Below are 16,559 nucleotides of genomic sequence, written 5' to 3' on the forward strand. Positions count from 1 at the left end.
TGTGTGTGTGTATGAACAAACGAGAAAATGAGTGAGAGAGAGAGTGGGGGGGGGGGGTCGGAGAAAGAGAGAATGTGCGGGAGAGCATGTGTGTTTGGTTTGGTCGATAAGACAGTACAAGTAGATGGTGAGAGATGGAGGAGGAGAGAGATGGTAGAGGTGGGAGAGGTGACACTGTCTTGTTACCTGTAGCTCTAGTGGGGCCTCTTTGGACTGTAGCATTTCCTGGATCTCCAATGATTTCTTATGGAAATGTTGAATGTTCTTCTCCTCAGTCTGGATCTCATCCTGACCCCAAAACAGAGACATCAGCAAAACACATTAAATGTCAAACAGTAGGAAATAAACTAATAACTAAAATGTAGAACAAAGAGATGTACTGTAAATCCCAAAATATTCTGAAAATGTTTCCATTTATTTCCTTTCTATGTCAGAACTTACTGATGTAAAGTTTAATGAAAGTGGTGTGTGCAGATAAAGACGGGTTTTTTGGACTTTTGTGGATGTGTGAAACAGCATGTTGTCGTGTCTTGTGACCGGGACTGGAGAGTTTTCACTTTAATGTACCTTCATTTCAAGCACTTCCTTCTCGCTGCTGAAAGGGCGTAGTTCTGCAAACATGCGAATTTTGGCACCTGCCCAGGTGTCCACCTCTCCACCCAACATGAGCTGTTTCTCCCACAGTTCCAAGCCCACCTGCAGGTTGTCCATATAGGCATCTGTCTTCTCTGTCACCTGGACACAACACGGTTAACGTACTCATTAAAAGTGTGTGCATGTGTGTGTGTGTGTGTGTGTAAGACATGGAGAAGGAACCCACATCAAGCCATGAGTCCACCAGAGCATCTGCTTCAGCCTCAAATGGCGTTTCTGAGCAGTCAGGGATTTTCTTCAGCTGAGCCTGCAACTGTCTGCACATGGCTCTGAATTCTTCCATTTTGGGTCCCAGACCACTTAGGTCCTCCTTTATACCATGGACCTGAAGCAGTGTGATCATGACACAGAGATATATATTAATCAAGACATTACTGATCAAACACAGATTACTATTAGAAGAGATCAGGAACACTGTCATTAAAATAATAAGGGAAGCTTGGACAGATATGGCACACTTTGACACTTGCATGACATCTGGTGTTTTTTTTCCCCAACAATTTGACATGTTAAAGTCACTTATATGGTAAAGTCCTTTTTTCACAAAGCCAACACCATTAACAGCATGGTAGGTCAATACAGTCAATACTTTTGATTATTACAGATTATCTGAATATTAAAGAAAATTACCTTTTTGTGAAACATACAGAAAAGCCAAAAATGCTTCACACAAGAGTTTTTTATTTGAAAAAACAAAACCCTGGGTTACTGAGAAATGCCGAAGTAAAGGTTATAAAACAGGGTGATCTTCTCCTTAAAGACACAGAGTAGTAAAGAGACCATCAGTATGAAGATACTTTTGTCTGTGATGTTGTGGGTACGAGGAGGTGCAGACCTTTGTGATAAGTCGCTGAAGGTTGTCTTTGCCCATGTAAGAGGCCTGCTCACCAATGGTGTTTTCTGCTCTCTGAAGAGTGCTGCTCAGGTAACCACGACAACCCTGGAACTTTTTCAGCAGGTCCATGAGACAGTCGCACTCTTCTTGTCTATGACAGGAAAAAAAAGACAGGAACTCAACAATGCAAAAACACCAATGGCACAGTGAGCTCCTTCACTCAGAAGTGCCAAATGTCTTCACTCAGATCTCCACTGTTTTTGATAATCTTTTACAATGAAAGATTTTGACACAAACATCCTAAATGTTACTCAAAAATGTTAATTGACTTCTATCTGTTCTTTTGTGAGGAGCCTACACTCAGTGTTGTAGTCAAGACCACCTAAACCGAGACCAAATCATGACCAAGACCAGAGTGTATCAAGACCGAGACAAGACCAAGACTTTGAAGGGTTGAGACCAAGTCAAGACCAGGACCAAGGGAGGACAAGACTGAGTCAAGATCAGGACCAGAACAATGCGAGTCCCACACTGCATGACACACTTATGATAAAATGTGGAACATGCAAACCATAGGCACTTCTCAAATTGATCTAAAAGATCCACATTCCCATAAAAACATCCACATACAAACAAACACTACGAGCTGAAATCAATTTAACCATCTTTATTCAACATTCCTTTTCCCTGTTTTACCATCCAGCTAACACAATACAATTTTCTGTGCAAGATGTTTTCTGACTTCACATGTTTTCTGATTTCACAAATTTCTGACAGCTTTCGCAACTGTTTTTATGTGTTTATTTTATCATTGCTAGAGTGTTATTGACATATAAGATGAAATGAAATGTCTACATCCTTTGTTTCGTCACTAGGACTAGACCTGACCTTTAAGATTGACCCCAAAAAGTGCTTTTTTGACATATAATCTGTTTTCGCAAATTTCTGAGAAGTTTCACAGCTGTATTTTTATGTTTTTTCATCAATACCAGGGTGTTACTGACGCATAAGATGACATAAGGACTTAGCCTGTCCTTTACGGCTGACCCCAAAAAACACTTTTTTACATGTTACATAATTTCAGAAATTTCCAAGAAGCTTCAAAACTGTATTTATGTGTTTATTTCATCAATATCAGTGTGCTATTGATATTTAAAATGAAATGACATCCGTTAGTCACTAGGACCAGGCCTGACCTCTGAAGTTGACCCAGACTCATTTTAGATATATATTCAAATGTCACTTTTTTTGAGAAATTTCACAATCATAATTTTATATACATAAAATATATATACATACTTTTTTACATTTCATTTCGTCGATACTAGTATGTTCCTGAAATCTAAGTTGAAATAAAATGTCTAGATGCCTGGTTGGTCACTAGAACTAGTTCGAACCTCTGAACAGATCCCAAAATGTGTTTTCAAAAGTTATTGTTATTATTCAGAACAGCAATCATGAGTAATCCTTCACTACTGTTTAAAGAGAAACTGAACATAAAATATAAATATTCAAAGTTTGTTGACCGTGCCTGGCCTTATACTTCACCGATATTCTACTTGCAACACACAAATTCAGTATGCATGAGCTTTCGATGGACTTTTATTTTGAAACGCCATCTAAGTGCAGGAAGGAAGGACCCTGGCCACCCGGCTAGGAATCAAACTCGAGACCTTCTTAATGTCATGTTCAAAAAAATTATTTATAATTTCACAAGGCAGGATAACATAATGTCCAAGTAGTTTATATAACTTTTAATGAGACAGAGATCTAGCTATGTGGTAAATGTCAGGCGAATGTCTGATTTCAAGCTAACTTCACAGTTGTGGTTTTGACTGGTCTTGAAATAAAATCAAAAGTCCTCTATGTCTGGGACCGTGACAAGACCGAGTAAAAATGTGGTTGATTACGAGACAAGACGAGACCAAGACCTTCAAAAAGTGGTCTTGAGACCAAGCCCGATCTTGAGTACTACAACACTGCCTTCACCCTTTCTCTTTTGTGGAAAACATAAATCCTTTTAATTTGTTTAAATCCCCTTAATTCCCAAGTTCTTTTCTTTAGTTTGTACATCCACTCCCCTCTCATTTTCCATCTTAGATTCTCTATATTTCTTTCTCAAAATCACTGCAACATAGTTATCTCTAATCTCCTGGCTCATGGAGTTGAACTCTCTATGTCTCCCACTCATCACTGACATGAGAACACTGTGGTGCATTCCCCGTTGTTGTCTAATCCAGGTGGGTGGCTCATACTGGTGTTGGTGAATCTAAGGCAAAACCTGTAATTTGCAATGCAAATTAACACTACATTAACATAATTGCATCCCATCAGTTTTCTCTCCATTTCTTCCCATTCCTCTTAGTTTCTATCATTGGCCAATGTTTTTTCATCCTTCTCCTTCCTTCTCACCTCTGAGACAAAGCTCTCTGAGTATCCTCCCAAAGGGACTGCAGTTCCTCCTCCTCAACACCAGGGGGACCCATTTCCTGGGACTGCTGTGCTAAAGCCTCCCTGAGGCTCTGGTACTCAGGACAGAGTGAGTTTAGGTCAGTCTCCAGTTCTGATAGAGCTCGTATCCTACACACACACACACACACACACACACACACACACACACAAAATCCAATGATCAGCAAAGTGGCTAATGAGGCGTGTTTGTCTTTTATTCTTTGTAATGGGAGAGAACTTTGAATTCACAATGAGAGAAATGCGGCCATGAGAATTTCAGAGTGCAGCTCACATGTTCTCCCATCCTTACGAAGAGGGGTCAAACAGGAAAAAGTAAAATCAGTGGAGGAAGCAATTCTTTGATCAGATTTTTGGTACAGTCATTTGCTAATGATGAAAAATTTAAACATCACTTGTTTGCAAACTATCCTTTAACATCATCCAGACTAACACCACACTGTCACCTGTGCTGTACTGCTGGCAAGGTGGGCTCCTTCAGACCCTGTTTCTCCAGTAGACCCTGCACCTTCCTCAGCTCCCCCAGCAGGTTCTTCCCCCTGAGCCTGAGAGACAGACTCTGGTGTCCCCTGTGGAGCTCCTGCTGACGGGCTTCCAGACGCTTCTCCACCTTGTCCACCCTTCCCACCAGTGCCTCCACCATATCCAGGCAACACACTGCAGAGCCATTGCAAGTTACTGTCAGTCGGGCCCCCTCCAACAGCCGGTCCAGCTGTGGGGCTTTGTCCCTAAGGCTGCCCACCCCTTTCCGGATAAGAGCCAGCTTGGATAGGCTGTCCTGTGCTTGTGCGAGCTCGCTGCAGGGCAGGCTGTGCACACAGGAGATGTCCTGGTCCACTGTGTGCAGAGACAAGAGGAAACGGTCCAGAGCATGAGCTGCAGCCTCGCTCTTTCGCACCTGCTGCCTCAGCTTGTCCAGTTCGGCTCTGTGGGCCAGGACCACCTGGGTCAAGGGGGAGCGGTCCCTCAGATCCAGGTTACTGGGCTCAGAGTCAAAGCGCGACAGCCGGTCCAGTTCAGTCTGGATGTTCTCATCCAGGTCCTGAAACAGGACAGAGAGAGGTAAGAAAGATGAGCAAGAGAAATAGAGAAAGAAGTAAAGGCAGATGACAGGATAAATAAGTAGTAGGGATAAAAACTAAAAATAAAGTATTTTATGTGGTATTTCCACTGTGTAGAGTTCCACTGTGGGGTTCCTTTAGTTTCCTGTGTCTGTGTTAATTTCTCCCACCTTTATATCCTTCAAGATATTCGTCTTAGCCAGAGTGTATCCATTGATGTCTTTTGGCTCTTTGATGAACGCGTCCAGTCGTTCGGAAATATCTGGTATCCGTTGATCAATTGAGTCCATCAGCTCAAGAGCTGAACCAAGAGAGTCCACCCTGAGGAAAAAACAAACAAACAAAAACTGAACAAACTTTAGATAAATATCAGACAATATGGAAAATACGGCAAAAAGACTCTTGATACAACGGCAGCTGAGAATTCAAACAATACAACAGGCTCCTCACTGAAGGAGCCGAAGTACAAATACACAGTATCCGAAACATTCGCCCAGTCAGTCAGACACCATTAGATGTATGCTGTGCCCAATGCAGTCACCAGTGACAGACCTTTTCAGATTTGTTTTCTATTGTATTCCCAGCTCTCTATTGTACTCCAAATAACACAATATTACACTGTGCTGCATTACCTGCCCAATACTCATATATTACACATATTACACTGTATGTCAGCACCTGCCCAGTTCTCATATATGACACTGTATTTCATTACCTTCCCAGTATGCACATATTATACTGTATTTCAGTACTGGCCCAGTACCCGTATACTGCAGGACAGTATATGAGTACTGGGCAGGTAATGAATACAGTGTATTTCATTACCTGCTGTGTAGCTGGGTCCTCTGCTCTTTCCATTTCAGTGTGAGTTCTGCTTGCTCCTGCTCCACTGAACGTTCGTGACTTTTAAACTGGGAGCACTGGGTACACTGGACTTCATAATCAGACCACAGAAGCTCCGTCTCCTCTTTGAGAGCCTAAATAGACACATGCCCCACAGAAACACTGTGACATGGGCCTTTTGAGTCAATGTACATCTTTGTCTGCCACAGAAGTTCTGTCTGTATGATTCATTTTTAAAGATGGTTTGTAATCTGTAATCTGTAAAGATAACTTGTAATGTGTATTATTTGATTGTTGCATAAAACTAAAGCTCAAACTGAATGCCACCAGGATGACATAACACTCTCTTATGCTTGTCAAAAGAAGCATTATAATCTGACATGACATTGCTTCCTGGCTGATGTTACTATATTATCACACATTTTTATGTCAGTCAGCAGATTTTGCCAACCAGCTAACATAGCATGACTTTGCTACTTTGCTGTTTGTGTGTTACAACACACTAATTATATAAGGCGCAAAATGTACAGGTTCTGTTACAGTGTTGTGTGTATATTGCTATGATATACATTACTGTGCTTGAGATCCCGAGTTCAGGAGTGAGTTAGAGCTTTTGATATATGTTTTGTCATAGGACTGTCTCAGCACTTTGGTCTCAAAAGACATTAGATGATTAGATTATGTTGTACAGACAGACAGTTTTCAGAGTCTGTGTTATCTGTTACACAGACAGTCTTTACCTTCAACTCTCTAAGGAATTTTTGGAGATCTGCGGGTGTGGCTGAGTCTGAGGGACGATCTCCCAGCATACTTTGTTCATTCCTGTTCAACTGAGCCTGAAGGGCAAATCTGGAGCTCCGGTACCTGTGGGAGACACATGTCCAAAACACACACACACAAATACACAGAGGCTAGCATTTACACAAAGTCAGATACAAATAAACCTACCCTGCCATATATATTTCCAAATACAGCAACTCAGTAAAGTCAGATGTAAAGTCAGATCTCCATCTCACTCTCTCCCTCATGTTTTGTTTACCTTTCAAGCACCTCCTGTTTGGCAGTATCCTCCTCAGAGCTTGGCTCTTTGACGATGGCTCTCTTCTCCACTGTCCGCGGTCGGGAAGAGACTGGTGTGGCCTAAGAAAAGAAAAAAACAGAAAACAAGATTTACCCAAGACAAAAACATTCACAAATAATGTGTAGGTTTCTAATGAATGAAGCCTTAGCTTGACGCTCTAACATCGTCCTTTGTCCAAGTTCACATCCAGGAAAATATTTATAGGACCACTCAGTGAATTTTAAGTGTTTACTTTAACACAAAAATATTTAATACAGGTCAGTTCATTCCAAAGTTATCAAATCACTGGACAAAATTCAAGAGAGAATAATTAATGAGAAAGAGAGACCAAGAAAAAGAGAGGTCAAAAAACTGTGGCTCCACTCTACTCTTGCCTGACTCCTCTCTTGTGAGAGCAACCGGAGGCAGTGAGGGGTGCACATAGTTACTAGAACAAACGATCAATCACCTGTTTCCAAATATTACAAATGTAATACAAATAAAATCCTATGCACTCTAAATCATACACACACACCCCAAATGCAAGGAATCAAACAATTAATTATTCCATTATTGTAAATATGAATTGTAAATAGATCAGCTTGTAAATACTGTAAATATTCCTTCCAGCTTCTACAAAATCAGTGAACCAAATGAACTACTATTGTCTTACATATGAACTTAAATTATGGCATGCTAATTAATCAAATATTTATATTTTACCAATAAACTGCGTTTAGGCTCCAACATAGTGGAGGATGAGTCAGGTTGCTGTAAAACACAGTACCTCTTTGGTGACAGGAGCTGTATTCTGCTTGACTGGTGCTGTAGACCCTCCCTGTGGTGGAGTCTCAGGTGGTACTTCAACAAGTAACCTGTCAGAGATTAGAACAGAAAATGATAAAGAGTAACTGTTAATGATATATCTGCAAGGCTCTGGTGACTTCAAGTACTCGTTTACACTTAAGAACCGCCAATGAACTGTAAATGAATATCAGTATATTTTGTTATTGCATTTTCATCATTTGCTTTAGATCCAATGTAAACCAGGACACACCTCCATACAAAATCACCAATCAGAAAATTGTTGAAGCCACACAATAATTCCAACACATTTCACTACCACAAAAACCTAAAGATTAAGAAACTGCTGTTTATGACTGCTAATGTTGAAGTCAAATGGTCTCGAGAAGATTTCAGTTTTGTTTTTGACTTGGGTGCATATTTATTGAAGCTTGACCCGAGCTAAAATTAGTGATCTGTGATTTGAGACATGCCTAAACACCTCAATATTTCAGGTCCTTATTATGTCACCAAGACAATTCAACTTGCATGTAAGGGGAGGGGAAAACTGCCACATTTGATGTCATTGATAAACGTGACATGATTTAGGCCTCAGCCAAAACCTGGAAGGTTCATGTCATATTTTGCCTTGAGTCTGTGATTGTGTTTTGTAACAGACTGATAATAAAAAAAAGTTTCCCATGAAATGTGTCTTTTCTTTATTCATAAGCACAGAGTATGATTCATCTGTAGAGCCTGTTTATCCAGTGTGGTTGTATAAACAATACAATGTGGCCACATTAACATTTTCATTTCAAAGGTATGATGACAACAAAGCGCAAAGCACCATTCACACCAATCTTAGCTTTACTGGGACCAAAGTAAGTGAAATCACTGTTTTCAGGGCAGTTTTTGAAGTTTACATATCCCATTTCTCTCTTCAAATAACTGAGGTCTGTAGGAAGTATGACAGGCATTACAACTGAATCCCAATTTAGCATAACAGAACAAAGCTACTGAAGTATTCACCCACAGTTTATGCAATCCTTATTCAGATAATACTCATTCAAGTTGCACCTAGCCTGGTCTTGAACGATTTCTAAAGAGATAGTCTTGAAATAGACAAAGGTGGTCTTGAACACAGGGATACTGAGGACTATACTCTGTCTCTAACTCTCACCCAGCCTCTGGTGGCGTGTCACGGTCACCGCTGAACTGACGCTGGATGGCAGCAAGCCTCTTCTCACACTCCCTCAGCTGGGCCTGTGCCAGCCTGTGAGCGTCCTCTGGGCTCAGGGTTTCACAAAGCTCCTTCAGAGCTTCCAGCTGCTGCCCGGCCTGGGCAAGACTGCCCTTTGCAGAGAAACATGCCTGCAGATTGAACAAGGGAAAACTCAGCACCACATTTATGTCCTTATCAAACCCTCACACCCTTTTTACAACTAGCCATGCTGCATACCATTGACAACCAATTCCACAAGTAACATTTAAATGTGCTAGCTCTTATATAATATAGAAATGTCCAAGGCTTTCTACAGATAAAAGTAGCCCGACAACCCAATACCAATACCCACGTAAGCGGTCCCTCTGCCTCATGCTCCCATGTCACCGTACGCTAGAGGGAATGCCATGCGGTTAGTTCGGCTGTAATATTACCTCTCCTTTTGGCACAGATTTAGAGTCAGGGCTGGTTTTCTCAGAGTTAAAGAGCATCTCACATTGCAGAGCAGCACGATTAAAACACTGGCGCTTAAGTTCAAATTTTAGCTGCTGCAAAGAGGCTGATATCTCAGCTTGCACATCCTGAGTAACAAAATATTCAACAAAAAGTTGAATCATTCAATGTTTTCCTTTTATGTTATGGATGCTTAAAGAAAAAAAATCAGCTGTGTTAATAAAGCTCACATCATCTAGACCCAATAACAATCAAGTTGTAGTATTTAGAACTGATACAGTCTGTTACAGCCTGTGACAGTTTAATGAAGGTGCTTTGGTGATTCACAGATTCAGAGACAAAGCTATTCAAACACACGCCCAAACAGCCCACCTCCCACTGTGTCCTGACAGACTGTGTGAAAAACTCCATGTCTCGAAGTTGAGACGGGGTACAGAAAGCCTCCATACCCTCTGCGGCTCTCAGGAACTCCTCCAGGAGCTCTGGATCCAGAGCCCTCAGCGTCTCCTTAACAAGAAGTACAGTTTACACAGAAGTAGCCATAGCTAGTGCTGTTAAACAATACCAATAAACACAATTCTAAACATCTAATCTGACCTGGGTTTAAATGATGTGGTTCAGGGACTGGAGGAAAAAAATTGGCAATGACAATGCCTACATTGCTAGTTTTAGCAATGGTGTTCCCTTCATGTTTATGTAGCACAGATTAGATGTCTATAGTAAGTAATCAGATATAAAACATGTCGTCATGTCGTATTTAAACTCAGCATATGATCAAATGAACCTATTCTATGTAACATGAGGGTCTCATTTTAAACTAAGACTGTGAGTATATAGGCTGTATCATTTCGTTTTCTTTCAATACCATGAGTAATGATGGGGAGTTACGGGAACAGCCTATATTTCCCTGCCTAAGACATAATTTCCCACCTCCCAGCAATCCAGCAGTATTAATTTTGGAAGGGGATTTTGATTTAGTCTTAGTTTTGGTCTTTTGACTAAAATACATATTCATCTTTGTCATATTTTAAAAATTTGATCATTATTAGTTTTAGTCTAGTTAGAGTCAACGAAAACTAGACAAGTTTTAGCTAAGTTTTAGTCAAATGCATTTGTCACATTTGTGTCCATCTGCATTACTTTTAAATTAAATCATTACAGTGATTTCATCAAGCACACAATTAATGTTACCAAGTCATGTGAACAAGAGAACATAGTCATCAACTTCTAGCTAACAAAGTCAAGCGTTTAAGTTGATTTTGATAAAAGTCTAACTTTTCTTATCATATGTTTCTTGGTGGTGGGTGTTCAAATGCCTCTTGAGGTTTGCGGTATTTTCCCCACCTAACATTGTGTATATTATCTTTTATACAATGACAACTTGAATATTGCAGAGGATTACCCCATTTCTTGCTATGTATCCTTTTGATTCTATGATCTCAGTATGCACAGATATTAAAGCAGCCTACCTCCTTTACTGGTGCTTGCTCCTCTGATATCTGTTTGTCCTTGAAGACATTGATGGCCTCTAGGATGTGGTCCTGCAGACAGTGCTTTGCCTCCTCAAACCTATTCCTGGCAAGAGCCTGCGCTTTTGCATATGCCTCAGTGTAGGCCTGAGGTGGTGCTTGGGCAAGAGCAGGGGGCTTGACCCGCGGCGCTGGCTGCACTTTGGGTTGCTCCTTTATCAGAGCCTCTGACTGTGCCTGGGTCTGGACTTGGGCCTGAGGAACTTGGCTCTGGATATAACCCTGAAATGGCCCTTCAGGTGTGGGTTGAGCACCTTGATGCTGCCTGACCTGAGGCTGCTGCATAACCTGAGTTTTGGGCCTCACTGGAGCTTGAGTTTGTGGTCTGATCCACTGTTGCTGAGCTGTCACCTGGGCATAGGTTGGGAACTTTGGCTGAGTTTGGGTTTGGAGAGGGGGCTGTGGTTGAATAGGGCCCCACTGTTGAGGAGGGCTCTGACACTGTGACTGAGTTTGGCTTTGCACCTGAGAGTAAGAGGGGAGCACTGATGGCTGCCCATGGGTCTGAACTCTTGGAAAGGTCTGGCCAGGAAGTTCTGGTCTAACTGGGCCCCAGTGCTGAGGTTGTACCACTGGCTGAATTGGGTGTTGGGCAGGAGCCTGGATATAAGGTTGGCTCAGTGCTTCTGGCCTGGTAAGTGCTTGCATCTGGGTATGTGGATACACATGAGCTGAGGGATGACTTCCTGGGGGGTGACTTACCGGGGGATAACTTACTGGGGGATGGCTTCCAGGGGGATGAATTTGCGCTGGTGTTTGACCTAGAGCTTGGGTACTTGGGTAAGGGTGAGTCACTATGCTTTGTCTCACTGGAGCCCATTGTGGAACTTGTGTCTGATCTGTTTGGGCATGGGTCTGAAATTGGGTATAAGGGTGCACTTGATCAGACACCTGGCCCTGACTCTGGGTCTTGGGATAGCTCTGTGTGACAACGTCTGGCTTAATGGGGTGCCACTGCTGGACTTGAGGTTGGATCTGGGGTTGGAACATAGGTGGTGATTTTGCTTGTCTTTGAGAGGGAACAGTCATTTGATTTTGGGGCATTGTGATGATCCGTGGTTGGATAGGTGCTGAAGTCTTTGGCTGAGTTAGTGCTGGTGCCATAGCCCGTGGCTGAGCATGGGGTACAAGTTGTTGGGTTTGACTGTGGGCTATAGCTGGTTGGAGTTGCTGCTGAGCCATTACTTGGGGCTGAACAGATGTTGGGAATGGTTGTGCAGGTTGGGCTAGGTTTTGAGGTTGTGGCTGGCTTTGAGTCATTGCTTGTGGTTGAATTTGATGAATGACTGGAGGTTGAGGCTGGGCAAGGACCTGTGGTGGTTGCTTCTGCATTATGACTTGAGGCTGAGTTGGTGTCATAGCTGTTTGGGACTGGACTTGTTTTCTAGTCATAAAGTGAGGCTGATTAGGTGGCAAGGACTGTGGACTTGTTTGGCTCACACTTTGGGCAGATGTGATAGTCTGTGTTGGGGCTTTGGTCAGTGTTTGTGGCTGGATGGGTGGTGTTTTTTGTGGTTGTGGTTTTGGGGGCACAGGGTGTTGTGACTTGCTTTGACTCAGAGTCTGGGCTGTAGTTTGGGTTACTGTCTTAGCTTCCTTTTGGATCAGACCTTGGGTAGATTCCTTTGGTTGAGAGGAGGCACTGATTGAAGGCTGTAGCTGGGACTGAAGACATGCTTGATCTCCTACCTTTGGCTGAACCTTTGTTGTAGCTGGTGCTGCTACCTGTGTTGGAGTCTCAGTTTGGTCTTTTTGTTTAAGCCAGGGTCTGTTCTGCAAAGACGCCTGTGACTTTCTTGACCTCTTTTTTCTCTGAGACTTGGTTGCAGCTGGTTGTTGACTCGTGTCTTGCTCTTTTACCTCTTGTTGATCCTGAGACTGTTGCTGGGTTAGTGGAGGCTGTATCTGGTCTACTGAGGGTTGTTGAGCTTGTATCTGTTGTTGAGTAATCTCTGATTCAGATGATAACTGGTGCTGGGTCTGCATTCGTTTTCTTTCTAACACCTGTTGTTGGCTCTGTGTTGGTTCTTTGCCAGTTACTTGACCTTGTTGGTTTTCTGCAATAGCATCCAGCATTTGTGGATGGACAGGCATTTCAGTATCACCTTGTTCCTGTCTCTTACCTTGAGTTTCCACGCCCATTTGGCTCTGGATAGGAGGTTGGGGTCGGGTGTGCTGGGGTTGAGGTTTGGACTGCTGCTGTATTTGTGCCTGTGTTTGGTCCGCTACTTGTGCACAGGAATACGCTTGAGGTGGTGGACTTCTGTTTTCCTCTTGATATTCCTGTACTACTATCATAGGTAGTGGCTGAGTTGGGGATTTAGAGCGTGTTTGTTCAGTAGACTGGGTTGGTGTTGGGGTTTGCATATGAATTTTTGGCTTCACTGAAGTCTGTGAATCTAATTGGTCAGTGGACCCAAGAGGAGATGCAGGCCGGGCCGAAGTGAGTTGCTTAGGCTTGGCCAGGCTTGGATGAGCCACAGCTTCCTCCTTATGTGTCTGCACAAAAATCTTGGCTGGAGGTTGGTTGCCTGTGGGCTTCGGTCTCTCAAAACCCCCAAAGAGCTGAGCATCCCTACAGCTTCCTGTGGAGAACCAAAAATGAACAAAACTGATTTCAAATGCATTGTATAATCATATGGTGTAAGCATAACACAAAACAATGTTTTCAATCATGGATGGAGATCATCATTTTTTTATGTTTAACAATCAAAGTTCTATGCCTCAGCTACGAAACTGCAAACTGATATCTAACAGTCTAATCTAATTACTCTTGAACCATCTTTGCACATGTCAATTTTCTATTGCCAAACTACTGGAAAATCAGTGATACTCCTGAAGAAAGTGACAAAAGGCTAGGGTAACAATTTTTGTGACAAGCTATGGGCACATACCTGAGACTGTGCAACGGCATTTCGGACCCTGTCCTGCATGGTAGAGGCAATGAGGTACTGTAGCGGAGAGCTCTTCTGGTCCTTCATCACCATCACCTGCAGATCCTGCTCCTCCGTCACCACCTGCCCCTCCAGCTGCAGGCCTTTAGAAATCAAGAGCTACCAGAGAGAGAAAAATAGCAGATGAAAGAGAGTAAAACGATTCATCATTCACTGACATCAACAGAGATTAAAAAAAAACAAAAAACAAACAAAACCCCCCAGACAACATCCATTCAGGAACACTCATCATCTTGTATAACATAAAATGAAATACCTGTTAGTGTTTGAGTGAGAATAGTCATTTTACCAGTGTAACTGACCCACAGACATTCAACCAAAGATCATCAAGACTAGAGCACACAGAATGACCTTTGATTCCATTGTTTATGTTTTTACCCTGGCTCGGGGATCCTGGCCTCGTTTGTGTCTGTGTGGTGCCTCCTTCAAGACCTGGTAGAGTTCTCTGGCCTCAGCCTCCCAATGCAGGAGTTCAGCCAGTCGAATATCCAGCCCACACACGCTCTGCTGCAGCTCCTCACACACCTGCACTGCCTCACTGAGCGTCTGCAGCACCTGTAAACACGTACGCATATACATGCGCATGCACGCGTACACATACGCACACATATGCACACATGCACAAATGACATTCACCCAAAAGTACGATTTAATGAGATTCATGAAGATGACTATCAGGAATGTGAATTGTAGAGAAACCAGTTTTGCTTTACCTCAGGGATGGCCTGTTTCAGTTTTGACAGAGTTTCAGCTGAGCACTCTGACGACGGCATAATGGGATCCAGGTCGACATCTTCAATCTTTTTCATCATAAACTGGGAGAGTGAAAAGGACTACATTAATAAAACTATCTAATAGACTTACAAGGCTTAAAATGCTCCCGGCGATTGTCACTCCACTGATATTTCATCTCTGCCAGCATGTTTCCTGTCCTTTTGTATTTATGCCTATGCAAGGAAAACAGGCTAACTCGCTTTCAAAAAAGTTAATTGCTTACTGAGAAGAAAGCCAGTACATTCTCACATTATTCATTCAAATATGACTGGGATATTCAAGCAAGGCACCAAAATGCCCTGCTGTCCAAACATAATAGAGCTTGCAATCTAAAGAACATTGTATAATGAAAGAGAGAAGGAAAGAAGGAAAAAGAAAAAGAAAGAAAGAAATGGGAGACGAAAGAAGAAGGGAATGTAAATGTTGAAGAAGGGAATGTAAATGCTGAAGCTAGGTGAGCTTGTGTTTTACCTGAAGTCGTTTCTTGTAGGTGCACAGTGGCCCTGACATCACCTCCACTGGCTCCTTTAGTAACTGTGTAGCTTCTCTCATTAGAGCCTGCAGGGTGTGTGGCCTTGCTGGCTCTCTGCTGGGCTCCTCAACAAGGTCCTGCAACAGAGAGGGTGAACTCCTCAACACAGAGTACTGCACTAATGCACCATCTATTCATTACATTCATCACAAGACTGTTTTATTCATAATAAAGAACACAAGGAACACAGAAAGAGGCCTATCAAAGTTAGCTATTCTCTTTGTTTCAGCACTGGAGGTTCAGATCTAACGCAGTGTAAGAACACCTGTCTTGTATCTGCTGCAGGCTAGTCTTCAAGCATTTTCCACACAAACAACATTACCCTATTATTATACAGTATATACAATAGTACTGTTTTCCTCTGATCATACCAAACAGCCTCTTTTGTGTTCAATTTGTTATTGATTTTAAATCCAAATAACAACCCCAATATCAAGGAACAACACAAATATACAAATCACAGCAGTAGTATGACCCTCCCCAACCTCCCAGCAGTGACCTATCCCCTCGCCACAAAAAAAGTTTTCAAAAAATATGAAAGAATATAAATTATAACTCACAAACTGGACTCGCTTGACAAAGTCTGCCCAGAGCAGGTTGACCTTACACAGGTCGTCTGAGATGGCACGGCTTGTGTGGGTATCGGTCACATCCGTGAGGAAACTGCCAACCTCATTCAGGCGAGTCTGGCGAGAGCTCCACTCTTCCATGAGCTCCGCTGTCACCTAGGCAACAAGGTAAATCACATGTTCATGTGTCAAACCCAAAAACAACATCCACTCACTATCAACTGTTTGGCTCCATATCATTTCAGTTGATACTCTCATGGATTCTTTGATCAAAAGAGAAAGGGTTTCTTTTTTATCCATGTAAAGACTGGAAAGATGTGTATGTATGTGTACCTCTACTCTTTGCCCGTGTCTGTGTGTTTGAGAGCTCTGTTCTAGCCATGCGTAGAGGGAACTATAGCAGTCGGAGTAAGAGTCCCAGGAAGTCAGCACTCTTTTTAAGGTGCCTTTCACAGTTTTCACTCTATCTATGGTCACTGCACTCTCCGCCTCTAGTTCTTTCACCTGATGGCTAACACGACTGGAGTCTGCCGCTGAGGAAAAAGATGAAAACAATCAGTCAATAAATAAATAGTCAGTAAGCTGTACAATGTACAAAAGAAACATGAATTGGCTAAGCTGAGTAAAGTGTCCAATCTGTCAGGACGAATACAAACACACACACACACTTACCCAAGGCGGATTTGCTGGTGTATTTGTTGGCAATTTGCTTAAGTTTCTGAAGAGATGTCTCTAGCATTGAGATGAGTTCCCGCTTGTTCACTGTTTGCTGCAGCAGCACAGAGAGAGTTAAACATGAGTGTTTGACCATATCTACACAC

General features: G+C 42.5%; 1 protein-coding gene across 1 annotated transcript in view; it reads right to left on the minus strand.

Annotated features, from left to right (window-relative positions):
* The window catches only part of syne2b (spectrin repeat containing, nuclear envelope 2b), a 126,934-nt gene that overhangs the window by 90,843 nt on the left and 19,532 nt on the right, over window positions 1–16,559 (minus strand). Inside the window, 25 exon segments of the mRNA XM_030772229.1 lie at window positions 187–288; window positions 568–735; window positions 821–979; window positions 1,490–1,640; window positions 3,902–4,069; window positions 4,405–5,000; window positions 5,190–5,340; window positions 5,845–5,996; window positions 6,603–6,726; window positions 6,902–7,002; window positions 7,710–7,797; window positions 8,886–9,076; window positions 9,753–9,887; window positions 10,850–11,374; window positions 11,612–11,748; window positions 13,033–13,252; window positions 13,415–13,449; window positions 13,452–13,494; window positions 13,804–13,962; window positions 14,242–14,418; window positions 14,577–14,678; window positions 15,109–15,246; window positions 15,730–15,894; window positions 16,072–16,271; window positions 16,411–16,507. Of these exon segments, the coding sequence (XP_030628089.1) occupies window positions 187–288; window positions 568–735; window positions 821–979; window positions 1,490–1,640; window positions 3,902–4,069; window positions 4,405–5,000; window positions 5,190–5,340; window positions 5,845–5,996; window positions 6,603–6,726; window positions 6,902–7,002; window positions 7,710–7,797; window positions 8,886–9,076; window positions 9,753–9,887; window positions 10,850–11,374; window positions 11,612–11,748; window positions 13,033–13,252; window positions 13,415–13,449; window positions 13,452–13,494; window positions 13,804–13,962; window positions 14,242–14,418; window positions 14,577–14,678; window positions 15,109–15,246; window positions 15,730–15,894; window positions 16,072–16,271; window positions 16,411–16,507 (4,284 nt within the window).

This window comes from Chanos chanos, chromosome 4 (genome assembly GCF_902362185.1).
Source record: "Chanos chanos chromosome 4, fChaCha1.1, whole genome shotgun sequence".
NCBI classification, from domain to species: Eukaryota; Metazoa; Chordata; class Actinopteri; order Gonorynchiformes; family Chanidae; genus Chanos; species Chanos chanos.